Raw genomic sequence first — 19923 nt, 5'->3', positions numbered from 1 at the left:
TACCTAATCAGGGGAACAGCCCTAGAAATGATTGTGTGTTTACTGTATAGTACTGCTGTTATCAAAATCTATCAGTTTCACCTGAAAATAAGAATAGGGATGTCTAGATACTTGGAATACATCCTACACATCCCACACCCAGTTTTCCCTTGACTTTAATGAGTTTTTGATTAGTTCTTTCCTTATTTGAAGCAATTTTTAAGGCTGCTTCAATATAGCTTCTCACAGGAATGCATATTGATAATTGTTTTGTCTTATACTATCACTATAAATAACTTCACAGCCATCACTGACTCTCTCTATTTCATTTTTACAGAGTTGATATCTAAAATGCAAGTACAGATCCATTTTCTAACAAATAATAAGAGATACCATCTATCTAAAACTTGTTATGAAGAATTTAGTGTGCATATTTTGCCTCCACATTTGTTTTATTCTGCTAAATAGCCTATGTGGAAAACAATTTACTTATCCATTAAAAAAACAAAACAAAACTACCAAACAAACAAACAAAAAAAAAAAAACCCAAACAAAAAAACCCCCAAGAACAACAACAAAAAACCCCAACCCTGTTCCATTCTGTTTTGGTTTCTGGGGTTCTGTTGTCATTTTATCCTAAAGTGCTGTTTCCTCACATTTGCATCTACCAGCCTTTTTAATGTGATATTCCATTTAAACTGCCTTTTAATTGTATGTGCTGCCTTGGCAGAACATGACTGATGTACTAGCGTTAATTAGGGCTCCAGTCAGCAGCCTATGCCAGCTGGAAACTGAGAAACAAGCGTAAATTATTCTGTCATCAATCAGCTCAAAAATGTTTGAATCACTAATTAGTTTGCAATTTGGGTGACAGTTTATCTGACGCAGGCGGTGTCAGAAACTTCAGATCTTAGATGAATAATTTGCCAGCAACAAGCACATATTCCCTGCTTTTAAATACATGAAGGTTTATCTGCATGTTGAAAGGTGGCTCAGCAGTCTTCATTAACTTCCAACTGGGACTATGTAAATCAGGAATCAGTGTGAGGCACTTCAGTCTGTGGTGGCTTAGCAGATGATATTTAGAAAAAGAAAGCCTCTTTTCTCTCTCTTTTTTTTTTTTTTTTATTAATAATCCATAAACTGGTAGACGAGAATGTTTGGGCTTTAACAGCTTAAAAAAATCACAATGGTTGAAAAAAAAGAGAAGGCAATCACCCCCTTTTACATGAAAATTAGTTGTGCTGCATCTTTCTGTTTAACTGATTTAGTCTCCTCTACTGTCATGTGTCTGGAATGTTAAGCAGCAAGTGATTAGCCCTTGTCCTTTAAAGCAGGATCATTATTGGGGTTTTATTAAATGGCAGACTTGTGTTTCTATTTAAAGGATAAGGGATGTGGGGGAGGGGAAACAAGAAATTGCTAACAGGAAGCAGAAAAGGTTACCAGTGTCTCAAAAGGAGAAACTATTCAACATTATAAATGCAGTCGAGAGGGTCTTAACATCTGTGTTGTTCTTATCAATAAGAGAGATAAGTTTAATATCTTGCAACACATACAAGTATTCTGTGTCCCATAGATAAAACAAAAGTGTAAAAACAATTGAGGGAGACAGCATCACTGCAGAGAGACAGCAATTTGTCTTCTACCTACTCATCCATCCTTCTGGAACTGAAAGGCAGCTTTGATATGGAAAGATGCAACAAGAGCAGGGAAGAAAGCTGTAAGCTGACTGTGGTGCCAAATACAAAAAGCAGCTGAGGACAGGATTCTGAGGTTCTCTGTGGCTGGCAAAGGGCATGCTCTCTACATTCAGAGCTTTCACGAGGTGAGAGAAGCGGGGACTATGATACTGTGTAATTACGATTAGCAAGTGTCACTCTAAGCACAACACCAGTAACATGCATGGGAGTGCTGCTGCTGCTTAGTAAGTGTTAACAAAAGGATTTGAAGTAAGAAGTCAATGACAGTTTGGTGACAGTCCCTTTCCCTTCTGTCCCAAGTCCCTCTGCTCTCAAGTTCTATTTGTTTTAGCCAGAACAAATCATTCCCTGATATGTCATATTTTTAACACTTTATCTATATTGCTTTAAAACTTCACTGAACTTTGTCTACTTCAGTACATTTTTTTCCAATATTTTAAATAGACTTACATAAAATAATTTTGTTTTCAGAAATTTCTAGGAAAAATTAGTTTTCTGCTTTAGGGGAGGAAAAAACCCAACTAAAAAATATATTGGTTTTGTATATGGCAAAAACTGTGATTCTTGTGGCTGCTTCATTGAGAATTTTTAGAGGTTACAGGCAAAAATTTTTAAAGTCAGCAAAAATACAGTCTACATGACACAGCAGTATTTTGCACCCTTTTAATTAAAAGAAAAAGGCAAGGTTGGTCAAATTGCAATATCCTTAAACAACTTCGCATCGCCAAAGACCAGGAGAAAATAGATGGAAATACAGTAGGTGTGGTCTTTAGAAGTCCCCCAGCTGTTGGATCACATGAGATTTCACACACTGTTGCATGTGGTCTGTGTCCTGTGAAAAAATCAGTACTATACTGGGAATGATGCTGCAGAACCCTCAGGCCATCGAGGGTAACCAGCCCTCTCTCCTGTTGACCACCACTTAATCCCTCATCCAGGCTACCTTCCATGGATGGTCCCTGATTGTGCTCCTTATTAGCCAGGTGCCCAAGTGGGATTCTGAAAGACTGGGAAGTCCTGACTGCTAACTGCCCTACCTGCAATCAGGTGGGAGGGAGCTGCAGATACAGAAAGCCCTATGTAACAATATGTAGCCTAGGAGATCCAGTTTGTGAGGTATCAGATCAAGCGCTCAACATGAATGGCATTTCTGACTTTAATTCCTCTGTCTCAACTCTCTGTCAGCACAATGCTGGAAAAATAAATTACTGTTTGTCAAGCGCTTTCATGAACTATATAAAAAGCACATGCAGAAATTAATGAGTCTGGCTTTAGAGGAAAGTTTAAATAGTGGAAAATAAACAAAGGTTTGGACTGCACACTGCAGAACAAAGATAAAGCAAAATAATGAATAACTGCTTACTCTGCAGGCTCTCCTCTATACATTGAGTAAGGCTGTGGACTGCATAGGGACAAATAAAAGGAGCTACCTGGGAATTTCTTTTAACAAAAACTTTTTGCTTGTTTCTTTCTTTTAGGAGAAAATACCAGTTTCTCAAAGCTGCAACTTTTTATGGAAAAAAAGTTCATATGAATGATGGTTTTGTCAACAGGGCTTCAATGGCCCAGAGAAGAATTTGTTGTGAAAAGGTAAGCTGGAGAGTGATAAACCCACAAAGGCAGATCCAGTCCAGAGCTGCCACCAGCTTGATGGTAAAGCAACACTAAATGCAGTGCTACCATAGAAAAATTCAGCTGTCTCGTAGATTATGGCTGGGTTGCATCTGGCAACAGCCCTCCTTCTTCTGCATCACTTACCTATCTTCTTATGTCCTACTTAATACAGGAAGAAATGATGCTACTTCTGCACTTTCTTGACACTTCCCATCTTGCTTTCCACACCCCAGAGAAGATCTGAGGTAATTCAGACTGGAAGTCTGTTTCTTCTCTTTTTCTATAATTTGCTTTTATTTCAAAAGGTCTATTCTTTATTCCTAAATGGAATTTAAATCCAACAGTGTTTTACTAATAAATAACACTGCTGGACCCTATAAATATTTTTGACACTGTAAAGCAAATGGACATATGGACAACTGTTGAGATCACTGTAATACTGGCATTTCTTCTCCTTTGACTGATTCTTCAATCTTAATACAAAAGTACACATACATATATACATGCATCTGCCTAGTGTGTAAACATTTGTCAGAGTGTAAAACTGCAAACTTCATGAGATGGCTAACAAACCAAAAAAAATCACCAAATCATTTTAAGCTAGTACATATGGACTAAGTATTTACCTATCACAGTATTGAAAAAAGACTACAAAAATCACTGTCCTGCTCTGTATACTGAGTCCCTGTTCTCAGCCCTCTATGAACTAAATAGATGTGACAAATGACTGATGAGAAGAAAAACTGTTTTTTTTTTTCAGAAAGGAAAATGGTTGCTAATACTCAGAGAAAATAGTTTATATGTAGTTGCACTGGAAGCCTTTGACAACATTGGCAGCTGAGCAGCTATATAGTGAAGCTTAAGGCTTTAAGCTCTTGATAGTTCTTTTTATTTGCATGAGGTGCAGATAGCTTCTACATTATCATGTTGCATTTCTTTGTAGATGATTACAGACCTTTTATACGTCTGAGGTCAGCTTCTCTGAGTTTAACTTATCTTAAAAACAAAGTATATTTGTCTGTGTTAAACAGATCTTTGGACCAAGGGCAGGTGCTTTTTCTTTAAATGCCCACTGAACTCTAGAAAAATAAGAACAGTGAAAGAAGTATTTTAATTTTTTTTTAATGTGTAAGTTGAAGTTAGAATATCCATAACTCTGGTGTTGTAGAAAGCTGTTGTCAGAAAAGGCATACTGCAATTGGAGGAGTGCTATGAGTACTAGCTCTGTGTGGCTCAGCTGGAAGAAATCAATTCCCAAAGTCTACTCTGTTAGCTCAGGACTTGTTGCTGAACTACACCATCATGACATCAAGGAAGAAGAAAGAGTTAAAATAATACAAAACAGATTGTTTAGTATCACAGAGAATAAATTTCTGCTATGTCTTTTCTTGATGCCTCCTTAGCAGTTCCTTTAAATGCTATGAAGTATTTTAGAACTTCTTTGATTGTGTTTCTCTGATATTTTTCTATTCAGTGCAGTTGTATTTATCATATGTTGCTATTGTGAAGGAATGGAACCCTTACTGTTGTACATCAGCTGGCATGCTTTGTCACTGTTGAGGGAGAGGTATGCCAGGAAAAGGGTTAGCTTTTGTTTACCCATTACTGTCACTGATGTGACTAGTGAAGGGAACATCTCAAGCTATTTTTTTCAGAATAGAGTAAGACTTTTTTAAACCAAGTCAGTTCCAAAGGGAGTATAATACATGGACTTTTCTCTCCCAGTTTGTTCTTTTCATTCCTTCCATTTCACACATCTTAATAGACAAAATCAATGAGAAAGAAAGATGAGAGTAAAGTCCTTAAACTCAAATTAATATCCTTAAAGGAAACCTGTTCAGAGACTATTATGTAGACATCATCAGAGAACAAGTGAAGACAGGAAATACCGAGGGTAAAAATCATACTAATCCTCAACAGACTGTTACCAGTGAAAGACTAGTGAAGACTGTAAAGAGGCCATGGGTCTGGATGAGCTCTTGCTTATATTTAGATGTTCATAGAATCAGAGAATCAATTAGGTTGGAAAAGACCTCTAAGATCATCAAGTCCAATCTATGACTGCCTTGTCAACTAGATCATGGCACCATTTACCATATCCAGTCTTTCCTTAAAAAATTCTAGGGAAAGTGACTCCATCACATCCCTGAGCAGCCCATTGCAATGTCTAATTACCCTTTCTGTGAAGAAATTTCTCCCAATGTCCAACCTGAACCTCCCCTGGCAAAATTCAAGACTATGTCTTCTTATCCTGTTGTTGGATGTCTGGGAAAAGAGACCAACCCCCACCTGATTAAAACCTTTTTTCATTAATTGTAGGGACCAATAAGGTCCCCCTGAACCTCTTTACTTCCAGTCTAAACAACAACAGCTCCTTCGGCCATTCTTCACAGGGCTTGTGCTCCAAGCCCTTTACCAGCCTTGTCATCCTTTTCTGCTCCAGCTCCTCAGTGTCTCACCTGCAGTGCGGGGCCCAGAACTGGACATGACATGTGAGGTGTGGCCTCACCACTGCTGTGTACAGGAGGACAATCACAGCCCAGGTCCTGCTGGCCACACTATTCCTGATACAGGCCAGGATGCCATTTGCCTTCTTAGCCACCTGGGCACAGCTGGCTCACATTCAGCTGCTGTCACCAGCACCTCCAGGTCCTTTTCCACTGCGCAGCTTTCCAGCCACTCTGCCCCCAGCCCATAGCACTGTCTGCAGTTACTGTGATGGAAGTGCACTGGCACTTCACCTTGTTGAACGTCATACCATGAGGTCTTGGCACCTCAGTCCAGCCTGTCAAGGTTCCTCTGCAGGGTCTTCCAGTCCTCCAGAAGATCAACAATCCCACTCAATTTGGTGTCATCCATGAATTTACTGAGGACACACTTGGTCCCCTCATCCTGACCATAAATAAGGATACTGAATGGGATCAGCCCAACCCTGATCCCTGGGGGACACCCCTAGTGATTCAATGACAATTAGATGTAGTACCATTTATCACTGGTGTCTGGGCCTGGCTGTCCAGCATTCTTAACCCAGCAAAGGTTTTACCTGTCCAAGCCATGGGCTGCCCACATTTCCAGGAGAATGCTGTGAGAGATGGTACTGAAGGCTTTTACTGAAGGTCAGGTAGGCACATCCATAGCCTTCCTCTCATCCACTGAGCCAGTCACTCACTAAAAGATGGAGACCAGGTAGGCCAGGCAGGACCTGCCTTTCCTAAACCCCTGCTGGGTGGGCCTGATCCCTTGGGTGTATATGCTCTGTCATAGCACTCAAGATGGTCTGCTCCATAACCTTGTCAGGCATCAAGGTCAGGCTGAACTTGCTGTCAGATATGTAGCTCCCTGGGTCTTCCTCCTGGCCCTCCTTGTGGATGGGCATCACACTGGACAGCTTCCATTCATCTGGGACTTCTCCAGTTAACCAGGACTGATGATAAATGATGAAGAGCAGCTGAGTGAGCTCTTCCACCAGCTCCCTTGTCACCCTAGGATGAAGTCCATCTGTCCCCGTAGCCTTGTGAGCATCTAAGTGGCACAGCACTTATTCCTCATGGATTACAGGGGGTCTGTTCTGCTCCCTGTCCCTGCCTACCAGGTCAAGGGGCCAGTTGCACTGAGCATGACTAGTCTTACCGTTGAAGAACAAGACAAAGAAGGCAATAAGTATCTCAGCCTTTCCCTCATCTTTGGTGAATGTATTTCCCTCTTTGTCTAATAAAGAATGGAGTTTCACCTTGGCCTTTCTTTTGTTACTAATACATTTTTAAAAACTGATGTAACCGACAGCAAACAGATTAAGTGAATTTTTTGTCTTTCTAGTTTTATTTCTGCATGACCTAAGAACATCTGTATACACTTCCTGAGTTACCTGCCCCTTTTTCCAGAGGTGATATATCCTCTCTTTTTCCCTGACTTCCTGTGAAATCTTGCTGCTAAGCCAGGCCAGTCTTCTTCCCTGCCATCTGTTGGCACATAGGAATAGCTTGCCCCTGAAACTTCAAGATTTATTTTTTAAAGTATGTCCCACCTTCTTGGTCCACTTTGTTTTTAGAGGCTGCTTCCCAAAGCTCTCTCTCGGCCAGTATCCTGAATAGGCTATAGTCTGTACTTGGGAAGTTCAGGTAGATGCTGTGTTGTTCTCCAGGAACCTCCTAGGCTGTCTCCTCTTTGCTGTGGTTAGTTTCCAGCAGACATTTGGCTGGTTAAACAAGGGCTGATAATCAGAGATGATGTCTCTGGCTGAGACATCAGCCAGCTGACCACAGAATAGTTCATCCACCTCCTCATCCTGGTTGGGTGGTCTGTAACAGATTCCCACCAGGATATATGCCTTTTCAGCCTTCCCCCTGATTGTCACCCATAGACCTTCTTATCACTTAGCACTTAGCACTTCTTATCACTGTCCTGGAGCTTTGTGAAGTCAAAACACTCTATAGAGCCACCCCACTACCTCTGGTTCTTTGCCTGTCCCTTCTGAAGGGCTTGTAGCCATCCAATGCAACACTCTGGTCATCCTACCACATTTCTGTCATTGCTTTCCTGCTGCACTCCGGCTCCTCCTATTTGTTACCCATATTGTGTGCATTGGTGTAGTTGCACTTCAGCTGATTTTACCCCTAACCCTGGCATTCTGACTCTAGGCTCATATTACGTGAGCCTGGTCTTATTCCCACCCCCTGTCAAGCTGAATGCTTCAGGTAGAAACCTGCATGCTGTGCAGGTCCTTGCTGGTCAGTGGGAAATTATGAGTATCTACAGAGTTGTTAAGCGGCTGGGCTGTCCAAGGCCCACTACTGATTACAGTGTTCAGCTTGCTCCTAATGTGAAAGGAAAGCCTCCTTGGGTCTGGTCTTCTCTGATCTTCTTCCTGATCATTTGCTACTCATGGAGAGAAAGGGTACTTAAGGCTATTTTTCCCTTGTTCTTCTCATGCTAAGGACAAGTTGCAGGACATACTAACCACAGAACTATTCTGCAAAATTTGATAAATTCCCTGCCTTTTCAGATAATCTTGTATCACTGCTACCAAGTTCCTACACCTGGTGGTAGTGGAGTGATGACTTTCTTTTAATATTTTTTTTATCTTTTTTAGGATAAAAGGAACTGTTCTGTATCCCTGCTGGATGATTGCTTCTTCCAGGTGAAGAGGGCTGCATGGCTAGTAACTGGTCAGTCTCTAGCTCCTTGAAGTTAGTGTGGAGCATTTTCATTTCAAGGAAGTCTTGAGATATCCTAAAGTAATTGTAAACTAATTATCATAGTGCTTAAGATGCAGTTGCTGGTTTTTTTCAAGCATACAATGCATTTTAGAAAATATTTCCCATGTCTCACACATTCTGTCTTAAATTGGACATTTGTTAGTATAATCGTTTATAGTTTCCTAATGCTTAACAAAATATACTCCTGGAAACCTTTTAATCAAAATTATTTTATGATTTTATGCTTATTATGTTGGCCCAAGCCAACACTTTGGGCATGAAGGGTCAACCCTTGTGGTTGATGTTCTTGCAGTCTTTATGGTCTCTCTTTATCATCACTCATTCAGAGCACTTTCAAGCAGATTTTCCTCACTTACCCTTTTATTCTTTGGTTAGAGTGTTTAATGCCGTAGGGATGATCTTTCTAAGTATGCTCCTTCTCTGCCTTCTTTAAATTCTAATGCACATCCACTGGATCCTGATCAAGTGGATAAGAATTACTTATTGTGTGATCACATGTGAAAAACAATATTTTTACCTTGTGTAAAAATGCAGTTTTTACCTTGCAATTTTACCTTGCTTAAAAACAAAAAAGAAAAAACTCTGTCTTTAGTTCTCCCTCTAACCCTGCAGGTTTGAAATATTTGTAGGTTATTAAATGAGAAATGGAGTTTTTCTGAACTACAGATATATTTCCAGTACTTCACTGTCAATCTAACTTACTGATATGGGTTCTTTACAACCAACTGTTGCTTTATCAGCATGGTTATCAAAATCAGCTTCTCACAATACTTATGATGCAGTAGAAATTGGGGTGAGATTTGGGAATTTATTTATTGGATGCGATGGGAGGAGTTTATTACACTTTTCAACATAACAAGATTAAACCGAGTACACTTAATATTGAGAAATTATATTCAATGCATGATTTCCACATTGTTTTTGTCAGGAAAGTACGTAGTATTTCAACTTCTGTACAGTTCATGGTACTGGCTTTAGAACAAGACAAACCTGAAAAATGTAGATAGTTTTTGTTACAGGCACAATGTGAAAGGAAGTTCTTTTAGTACTTACCAGAGGGTCCTTAATGTCTTTTAGTGCTGAGTCTTTCCATTAACTATCATGAAAATTACAAATGTTCCTCTTTTTCTGTAATTCTGAGGTCATATCATTGCTGATGACACTTTCCCGTTGCTACCTGCTGTGGCAGAGGGTGAAGTGAATCAGCTTTGTAAAAATTTAACAGGTTTTTCATCCTCTGGACTTGTATCTCATCAGCAGGTAATGAAGCCAAGATTGTTCCTCCCATCTACTTCTACCTCATCTGATATTAAAAACTCAGTGTGGATTGTTTTGGAAAATGTTAGGACAGTGCTCTCTTCCTATGAGTCCCATTCATGGCATCTTGTACATTGTATAAATGCAATTAGAAACCCTTTTTTCCCACTAGTTTTAAAAAGGCTTTTTGCGTCCTGATATATTTCTGATTACATTCTACTATGCTTGCATTCTACTACTGCTTGAAAATAGCTGGTGTTAGATGTAAACTCTCCATTATATAGACATAATGTTTTTCCTCTTAATGTTGATTTTATCCTTTTACTTCCAAAGGGTAAAGCAGGATTATGTAATAGAGCTATCTAAAAATGCATAGCTTATACATTTGTATCATTCTGTATGTTGTATGGTAGCCTGTTGACTTTTCACAAGGCTCAGCTGAGTAATTGTCACAGCATTTTTAGCATACTTAATTAGGAAGTCAAGAATGTAATCTAATATGCTTTTTCCTTGTGATTTTGTTAAATGTGTCTTTAATTGTTAAACAGATGATTGACGACTTCAGAAAAGATACGCATTTTACATTAATACATCCAATTCAGGCTGCACTTTTATTCTTGCATCCTATTTAGAAGATAATAAAAACAAAAGCAAAGATGAAAAATTCATCTTGTCTTTTTAGCATCAGATTGTCACTAAGTGCAACTTAGCCCACCTTAGCAGTAATTTAGACACCATGTCAAGAACTGGTTCCCATTTTAATCAGGTTTGAAAACCATCATGGGGGAAGGAGGTAACTGAGTTGGCTTGATCAGTCAGGTAAAATTCAGCAGCAAACTTCAGGTTTATGAAAATGAAATCATGAAGCTTGGAGTGGGAAATAAGTTTAAACAGTAGAAATTATAGAAATAGAATCCTTGCATGAGCACTGTAAGTATTAAGACCTTATAAAAAATGCAGAGAAGGAAAGCTGGTGAAACCACAGAAATTCATAATCAAGACAGAAATTCTCAAAGCAGTACAGTGGATTTTAAAAAAGGATTTGAGAGGATTTCTAGTAGCACTTCTGTGCATAAACTTTCTGCAATATTTGAAAATCTTAATCTAATTTTCTGAAGTTAGATAAACAATGACCAGAGTAAGATATCAGAATAGCATATATTTTCACATATGGTGATAAATACTAAACGGAAACACTAAGATGGATTAAATCCATAATGAGGAATAAGATGATGACAGTCAAACAGAGAAAAAGGGATTTTTATTATTTTTTATGCAGTCAATGAGATATATTTCAGCCATAAAATATTATTACCCTCTCCATTGGAGCTTCAACTATTTATCACAAGGTTTTTAAAACTAGTTAGGATAAAATACTAGAAAATATACTGCTAGGATCCTTCCTGCAGTAAGGAAGGAGGAAATAGTGATATATTTACTTTTTGTAGCAGCAAAAACTTTATTCACCTAATGTCTGGGTGTTTTTTCAAATACTGTAATTTATTTCTCTGATAATAATAACAATGAAGAGTTGTCTTTTTATAACGATAAAGAGTTGACCCTGGCTGCATACCAGACATCCACCAAAGCTGTTCTATTCCTCCTCTGCAAATGGATGGGGAGAGAAAATATAATGAAGGGTTCACGAATTGAGATAAGGGTAGAGGGAGATCACTCACCAACTACTGTCACGGGCAAAACAGGCTGGAATTAGAGACACTAGTTGAATTTATTGCTGACAAAATCAGAGCAGGATAATGAGAAGCAAAAACAGACCTTAAAAACACCTGTCCTCACCCCTCCCTCCTGCCCAACTGTGCCTCCTTTCTCCAGGGATGCAGGGAGGTGAGGAGTGGGGGCTGTGGTCAGTTCATCAAAAGTTTTTCACACTGCTGAGAGAGTCCTTCCCCTTCTCCAGTGTGGGGCCCTCCTACAAGAGATCGTTCTCCATGAACTTTTCACCTCATGAGAAACAGTTATCAACAAAATGCTCCAACATGGGTAACACTTCCATGGAGTGCAGTTCTTCCAGGAAGCCTGCTCCAGCATGGGCTCCTCTCTCCACAGGTCTGCAGGTCCCCGCTAGGACCCTGCTTCAGCACAGGCTTCCCATGGGGTCACAGCCTCCTCTCAGGCATCCACCTGCTCCAGCATGTGTCTCCTCCATGGGCTGCAGGTGGATCTCTGCATCCCCATGGACCTCCATGGGCTGCAGGGGCACAGCTGCCTCACCATGGGCTGTACCAGGGGCTGTGGGGGAATCTCAGCTCTGGCTCAGCCCTGGAGCATCTCCTGTCCCTCTTCCTCCATTGAACTTGGTGTCTGCAGAGTTGTTCCCCTCACATAATCTCACACACTCTTCTCTGGCCACAGTTACAACTGCCCAATAATTTTCTTCTTAAATTTGTTACCACAGAGGCATTACCACCATTTTTAATTTGCCCAGACCTGGCCAGTAGCACACCCTCATGGAGCCAGCTGACGTTGGTTCTGCTGGACACAGAGGAAGCTTCTGACAGCTTCTAACAGAAGTTATCCCTGCAGTCACCCTGCTACAAAAACCTGGCTATGCAAACAATAATTTGCTGTTTTTAAAATACTACTTTATTTGCAGTAATAATAAGCCTGTACCAAACTTTCTTTCAGTTTAGGCTCAGATGGCCAACACATTTGTGCCTGTTCCCTCACCAGTAGGTCATTAAAATCCATTAAAATGGATCTGACTGAAATGGAAAAAACTTTAAATATATCTTGGAGGGTTCATGTATTTGGAGTCATAAGCACCAAGAAAAGGAACTGGATATTGGTTCAAAATAAATATATGAGCAAAGCCTTAGTGATTTATTCTGGTCTTTAGGGTATAATTTCCTCTCCTCTTGTAAGTGGGGTTGTAAATATATCAGAATATAACCATACTTTCCTCTGCACTCTGTTTAGGTTTCTATCATCTCTGGAAGCAACTGTATTAAGGCTTCATAGGTTTTTTTTTCTCCACTGTGGGAGACTTTCTTTGTCCTACAGCTATGCCTGGATATTTAACTACAGGCAACAGCATAATGAGTCCAAGAAAATGACTATTGAATTTCAGAAACACACTTAAGTACTTCGCAGAGAAAATGACTCTGCTGGGCTATGGTCTACTATTTCCAAAGTTCAAGGGGAAGAAAAATAACGAAGAATTGTACCTTTGATTATTGAAGAGCTGCAGCAAGTTTAATCCTTAGAGCTTGAAAGAGCTTTCTGTAAATCAGCCAATTTGTTGAAAAGCCCTACCATGAGTATTTACAGACAAATCACTATATGAAAATTACTGTGCCCCACTGAAATCCATAATGAAGTTATCACTGAAAAACCGTGGTTGTTCAGCCATGCTGATGATTATTTCTAGTGTGATCGGGTAGGGCTGGCCTGTGTAGAGCTTTATGCAGGCATTTGCTTCAGGTATTGAACACCCAATCTACTGAAACTATTGACGACAGATGGCTATTATATATATATATATATTATTTTTTTTTTTTGGTGTGTATCTTATAAGGGCAATAATGTGCTAGGTCTAGTTAATTTTTTTATATTGATGTATTGGTCAGATGGGCAGTTTCAGCACTGCAGGCACTGCAAATGAGAATGCCTGCCAGTGTTTTCTCTAGTCTTACCTTTATTGCAGGTATGCAGCTCAGCCATTAGTCAAAAATATAAAGGAACTCATTCTGACAGTAATGTGTTTTGACTTTATAAAACTACAACATCTGTAGGTTTTGGGAATCTTAACTTCTGATATGTAAAAAAATCTCTCTGTGTATCTTTATCAATTTTTCAAAGGCTTTTATGTTGACTAGATATTTCAGATTGATGTATATGATATAAAACCTTTGTTGTCTTTTTCTAACAAAGACACAGAGAATATAATTGAAGAAAATAAGACATTTGTAGGTAGCCTACAAATAAATCCTGCTTGCAGGCAGAATTAATTGGCAGAATACTTCATGATGTGCCAATACGCTTAGATGCAGAAAAGTGCTCCACTATGGTAGAGCTCTACCAGATTTCCAGGGCTTTGCCTGTCTGCAAAAAACACTTGGTGGAATGGTGGTTTTCATTTAGTCTGTATGTTTCAAAAATAAATTATCATGTAATTTCTAGAAATGAGAGAAAATTCTTCCAGGGCATGTATTTCATTTTAAGGACATAAAGTGAATTGTAGGCTGGAATTACATGCTATTCCATAGCAGTTCAGCATTTCTCAGACTTCAGCCCAGAGAATCAAAAATTTTCAAATTATTTTGTAAAAAAAAAAAACAAACCTTGGTTTACTAGAGAGATAGGGCTGACACTTCTCTACTTATACCTGCCCATTCACATTTCACTGTGGCAAATGCAGCAACTGCTTATTTAAAATACTGATAGTCAGCAAGGTAATTACTGTGGTTTTACCCATCTTAAGGCAATTGGGAAACCTATTCCAAATAATTAGACAAGTTTTGGCTTCACAGACAAAAGCCCTTCATCCTTAATTTTGGGCATCCCTGCCCATGTTTCTCTCTCTCTTTTTGGTTTTTTTTTGTGTTTTTTTGTTTGTTTGTTTGTTTGGTTTGTTTGTTTGTTGTTCTCAAAAACTTACCTTTTGAATAGCCTAAAGGGTGTAAGTGTCCAGGCTTCATTTCTGACTTCCTCATTCAAAAATACTATCTATCCTATATCCTATTCTAAGATGTCCAACTGAGGAATGGGAATCTTGTTATTAAATGTACAGTCATTTTAGGCATCTAATTTAAAACTATATGGCTAGCTTTTTCAGCATAATTAGCATTTTCTATCATTTAATTGATTAAGAGGATTGGATCACTGACCTCACTTACAGCTGTGAATGCTCAGCATTTTGCAGATTATTCAATAAGTTCTTAAAATGTCACCCATAAAATAGAAATGCACAATTAGTGTCTGCCTATGAAAACTTTGGTTTATAACTTGTCTCAAACAGCAAAGATCCTGCAGCAATGACCGGACATCCTGGAAATATAAATACTGACACAGCACTGCTTTCCAAGCTAGGCTGTATTTAGAATTCCACTAGCCTTATCCACTAGTCCTATTCCACTAGCCCTTCCATAAGCTCTATTCAGCGGCACCCCCAAATTTCTGCAATATCCTGCAGATAAGAGAAAGATCCCATCTCTATTCTTTTACAGCTGGTGTAATATGCCCAATCAAGCTTTTTCTTTATGCTGAAGGAGAAAGAGGTGAAAATAAATGTAGAGTTATTTAAATAACTATGCTTGAATGACTGAAATTGAAAATACTCTTAATAATGATATTTCTTTACTTATGCATGGTCATAATCCCACCAATCATTCTTTCAGTGAGTACTTTACATGAAATTTTCTGAAGTTTTCAAAAGCATTCTAAAGTGTCATGGCGGAAGACCTGTGACCTCGAGACCAGACCAGCCAGAGACGAAGTAGTGAAATAAATAGAAGGATGGGCTCAATTGGATGACCCAAAAATAAAGAGCTTTAATAGTGAAAACAGCAAACATACAATCCAGGGACACAGTAGAAGGTGCACCAAAAGGGTGAGGGGCAGGGTGATAACAACTTATATAGACTAGGGTCAGGGTGGAGTCTGAGGGTAAAGGCCTGTGAGGTGCCTCCTGCCCAGCGATTCTGTCCCACAAAACCCATCACCCTGCCTCTGTTCAGGGCTCTCTGCCTCTGGATCTGAGTTTGTTCCTGCACTGAATAAATGGTTTCCCGAGCAGAAGCCCATCTTGCTGAGTCCCATATCAGTCACTGGTAACGGTAACCTCCCTGGACATGATCCTGCAGTCCCAAAACGCAACAAAGGCCCAGTGGGAGAAAACGATTAGGAATATGTAAAATACTGCAGGAAATACAAACCAGTAACAGCAGGGGAAAGAGAACTTTCCAGTAACATTTATATACAACTGAACAGAAGGCAGGGTGGGTATTGTTTTTCGCTCCATGATAAGGAAGAGTTTTCCCACAGCCTTCCACCTGGGTTTTCAATTACCCCAACATCTCCTCCTTTTCATTCCTCCAAAAATAAAAACAATTCTTAACATTTAACTTTGGTACAACAATAACATGAAACAGAATAAGAATTGCATCATGTACTTTCATCTTTATAAGCCAAATTGTGTGATGAAATATTCTATGCTATTTTCTGCTCCTCTCTTATTTGTTGGATGTCCATTCCACTGTGTATCTTTTTCATCACCTCTGCTTGATTAACGTAGTGAAACTTAACTCAGAAGTCTGTTTTTACAGAACCCAAAATCTCCAATTCTTGGGATTCTGATGATCCATGTGTTAGTTTCCAGGCCCAGTAATCCCAATGATCCACAGGGTTGTGGATCCAGTTATTGTGGGGGCGGAGCTTACAGATGGCATCCTCGTTTAATGGCCACCCATCCACCAGCAACCCTAAACAGGTAGAAAAGCGGTTCTCCAGAGTCACTACTGACAGACATAGTGTTTCTTGCTTTCTTATGTTGGCCAGTGTTACCCATACATTTTGCTTTGGCTGTGAGACTTACCAGGTTTTTATGAAGGGTATGGTGCAGACCAAAAATTCCAAGGCACAGGACTCCTTCCAGGGTCCATGGATGTTTCTTCTTCTTCTGAGTGCTCCACTGGGGTCTTTTGTTGGTGATGTGAGCTCCTTCAGTGGCTGCAAGTGAGGTTTGATGCTCTTGGCAGGGACCCACCTGGGTCCTGCACCTGTGGACACACAAGTAAATCCCCTTCCCCAGGTGATAAGTGGGAACAGCCCCGAAACTTACCCTGTTTTGGGATCCTTCACTAGTACCAGTGGTCTCTCCTGGAGTTTTGCCTGTGTGGAATTTGTGAAATGTCTAAAAATCGGTGGGACTGGTTCCATAAATGAGTTGCTCAAAAAATTAAAAACATACAAAGTTTTGCACAGCCTCTCTACTGTAGACAGGATCTCCACTCCTCCTTTTCGTTTTTCTAAAAGGTGTTCAAGAGACTTGTGGGCTCTTTCAATAATTGATTGACCAGTAGAGAAGTGAGGACTGCCCATTGAATGTTTAATGCCCCATAGAGCGAAGAAGTCCTGTATTTTCTGGGAGGTGTATGCTCATCCATTGTCTGATTTCATTTCTTGGGGAATACCTAATGTAGAGGAAGTTTGTAGAAAATACTTCATTGTCTTGGGTTTTTTCCCTATTGTGGGCTGATACATAGGTAGCTCCTGAGAATGTATCTATTGATATGTGTATGTATTTACATTTACCAAATGATTGGTAATTGGTGACGTCAGATTGCAAAATGTTTGATCCTCGGGGGTTAACCCCAACTCTGACTGATGGTATGGTCTGTTTTTCTGGGCAATCTGGGCAGGAATGAATGATCATTTTTGCTTGGTCTTTAGTAATATTAAACATTCCCATTAATGCAGGGGCATTTTAATGAAAAAATGTGTGGCTTATATGGGCTTGTTCAAAAAAGTTAGGTAGAGTTGTTCATATGGCCATGGTCAGAATGTCTGCTTGTGTGTTACCTTCTGCCATGAACCCTGGTAGGGAGGTGTATGATCAGATGTGGGTAATAAAATTAAATTGCTGACGAAAGAAGAAAAATTAATTTTTTAAGTAAATCGTACAACTTATCGTTTTGAACCATTTTGAGCATGGATTCTTCTGCTCTCTCCACCACTTCTGCAACATAAAAGGAGTCAGTAACTAAATGAAAAGGGAATATAAACTTAGAAAATGCATGAACAACCACTGCAAGCTCAGTGTTCCGGGGGGAGCCTTCCACTTTCTCAATGTCTGATTCCCACTCTTGGATCTCTGGGTTTTTCCAGGTAATTACAGATTTCTGAGACTTCCCCAAGGCCATCTGTAAAAAAGGTGATTGCATCAAGTATGTATGACGTTTTAGAGGTTTTAGGATCAACTTAAGAGCGGAGTGCAACAACTTATATTTGGGATGATGAACTGAAATTTGTCCTGAAAAATTTACTAAAGCATATTGTAAACATTCAGATTGCTGTAACAACTAGTCTAAATAATTATGGGTAACATAACAGCATAACTGAGAAATCTCTTCCTGAAAGGAAGAGGATTCTGGATCTGGCTTTTATAATTAGCTGAGATAAGTTCTGGGCAAGTGGTTCTTGTCTTTTTTGATTGATATGACAGAAAGACCCATTCCAGGATGAGTAGCAGGCCAGGTATTTGTAGATCCCAGTGGAAAATTAATCCATAAAGTTGAGGACCTTCTCCTAGAACTACAAACTACAAAAAAAGGTAAATTGGGATCAAAATGATTCGCTTGACACAATTGGATGGCAGATGTAACTTTATATGGAGCTTCTTGGGCTTTTTCAGTCAATGTCCTGGGTCAATTTAATGCTGGATCTCCCTTCAGTAAATCATATAAAGGGGCTAAGTCTTGATTTGTAATCCCCAACAGAGGTTGGATCCGCTTGATTGTGCCCAAAAGTTGATGTATGTCACTGAGTGTTCTGGGGTTGTTAGTTGCAATCACTGGGGTGTCAGTCTGTTGCTTGTGTTCCTGTAATCTTGTGTCAGGGATACTTCCATTGGGGAAGTTGTATCTTTTCCTCAGCTTCCCACACAACTGAGGTGACTTGGTTAGATGTTTTTATAGAGGAGTCATCTTCTGCAGCTAATAAGTATGTCATCCATATAATTCAGTATAATGGACTGTGGGTGTTGTGGGCAAACAGGAGAAAGGATTTTGGCTATGTACCAAAGTACACAGATGGTGGGTGAATTTGTCATACCCTGTGCTAAGACTGTCCAGTGGTACCTTGTCAAGGGTGCTTGTTGATTCATGGTACTGAGAAAGCAAATCTTGGTGCATTGTCCAGATGCAAACGTATTGTAAAAAAGCAGTCTTTTAAATCAATTATGGTTAATTTCTAGTTTCTGGGTAGCATTATAGGGGAAGATAAGCCTGGTTGTAGGGATGCCATCTCCTCAATGATACCATTTACTTTTCTAAAATCTTGAAGGAGATGCCACTTCTCACTATGGGGCTTTTTAATTATAAAAACTGGAGTATTCTGTGGGCTGGTGGCTGGGATAAGATGGCCTTTGTCCAACTGTTCTTGTACCTATTGTTCTAGCACAACTAATTTTTCACAGGGTAAGGGCCACCGATCAACCCATACAGGTTTATTTGATGTCAAAATCAGTTTTAGGGTGTCATGCCCATCATAGCTCATATTATAAAATTTGTTTCCAGCCTTATGCCCCATTCTGATAGAATGTTCCTCCCACACAAGACTACTTTTGCTTTTACTACAAATGGTTTTGTGGTAGTAATACAACCCTCAGGACCTTCAAATGTGACCCAATATAAGCTTCAGAAACTGTCACTGTGACTCCCAATACCTGTTTGAACATCTAAAGATGATACAAGAGTCCATTCTGGAGGCCAGTAGGATCAGGAAATCACTGCCATGTTTGCTCCAGTGTCAATGAGCCCAGTGAAGGTGATGTTCTTACCCAGATGTTTTAAGATGCATGTAAGCTCAGGTCATTCGCAGCTGATCTTGCTGGCCCACACAATGAAACAGTCATTGGAGGTTTCAGCATTTGAATCTGGCAACAAAAACATTTGAGCAAAAATTAGTCCACTGGGGATAAAACATGGGGGGTCAAGGACACATAGTGAGAACTGTTATTTCTTGTGATGATGTTACTGTAAGCACAGTGGGTATAACAAAATCCCTCAGCCCTAGCTCTGTTCTTTCCCACAATCAAAAATTCATGTGGCCATTGTTCCAGGCCTGATTGTCCAGTAGAGATTGCATGATGGATGTAGTCTGTGAGAATTACTGGTTGGGCTGTTGACAGCTCCAAGCTGGTTCCTGGTGGTGTAGTGGCAGGGAGATTGGAGAGGAGGTGCTGCAGCTGTGAGCTTGTGGCCTGTTGATGCCTTCTGGCATGGGTGACAGGGATGTTTGCGTTGTCACGCTCTGCTGCCTTGCACTCAGCTGGGAGTTTCCCGACAGATGACATGCACACTCCTGGACTAGATGGAAGTTGTTAGTTTTTTGATAGTTCCCCCTGCACCCACAAGGCTTAAAAGGCAACCTCTCTCTTGGTTTGTGACAATTCCTGGCAAAATGTCCTTCCTTAC

At 39.8% G+C, this 19923-nt stretch overlaps 1 protein-coding gene and 1 long non-coding RNA gene across 22 annotated transcripts in view; one reads left to right on the top strand and one right to left on the bottom strand.

Annotated features, from left to right (window-relative positions):
• LOC147648412 (uncharacterized) overlaps window positions 1-19923 on the top strand; it is an 85387-nt gene that overhangs the window by 31235 nt on the left and 34229 nt on the right. For 12 of the 21 annotated variants that reach the window (XR_015280044.1, XM_086866795.1, XM_086866777.1 and 9 more), the window contains 3 exons: window positions 1559-1807; window positions 3161-3272; window positions 8386-8461. Coding sequence is in view for 14 of the 21 variants with exons in the window: in XM_086866795.1 (XP_086722921.1) it covers window positions 1779-1807; window positions 3161-3272; window positions 8386-8461 (217 nt within the window). In the remaining 7 variants the exon portion in view is untranslated. Of the gene's footprint in view, window positions 1-1558; window positions 1808-3160; window positions 3274-3468; window positions 3542-8385; window positions 8462-19923 lie in introns of those variants that run through there. The other 9 variants (XM_086866788.1, XM_086866781.1, XM_086866786.1 and 6 more) reach the window with 4 other exon arrangements.
• Window positions 1-19923, bottom strand: part of LOC111940835 (uncharacterized) — a 34260-nt gene that overhangs the window by 12983 nt on the left and 1354 nt on the right. Inside the window, exons 2-6 of the long non-coding RNA XR_002869730.2 lie at window positions 19173-19382; window positions 16569-16618; window positions 16323-16456; window positions 9566-9692; window positions 8869-8969 (exon numbers count right to left, since the gene is read on the bottom strand). This is a non-coding gene — a long non-coding RNA (uncharacterized LOC111940835). The remainder of the gene's footprint in view (window positions 1-8868; window positions 8970-9565; window positions 9693-16322; window positions 16457-16568; window positions 16619-19172; window positions 19383-19923) is intronic.

This window comes from Cyanistes caeruleus, chromosome Z (genome assembly GCF_971803275.1).
Source record: "Cyanistes caeruleus chromosome Z, bCyaCae1.hap1.1, whole genome shotgun sequence".
Taxonomy (NCBI): Eukaryota; Metazoa; Chordata; class Aves; order Passeriformes; family Paridae; genus Cyanistes; species Cyanistes caeruleus.
The sequence above is the reverse complement of the archived record's forward strand: the minus strand, read 5'-3'. Positions and strand labels throughout refer to the sequence as shown.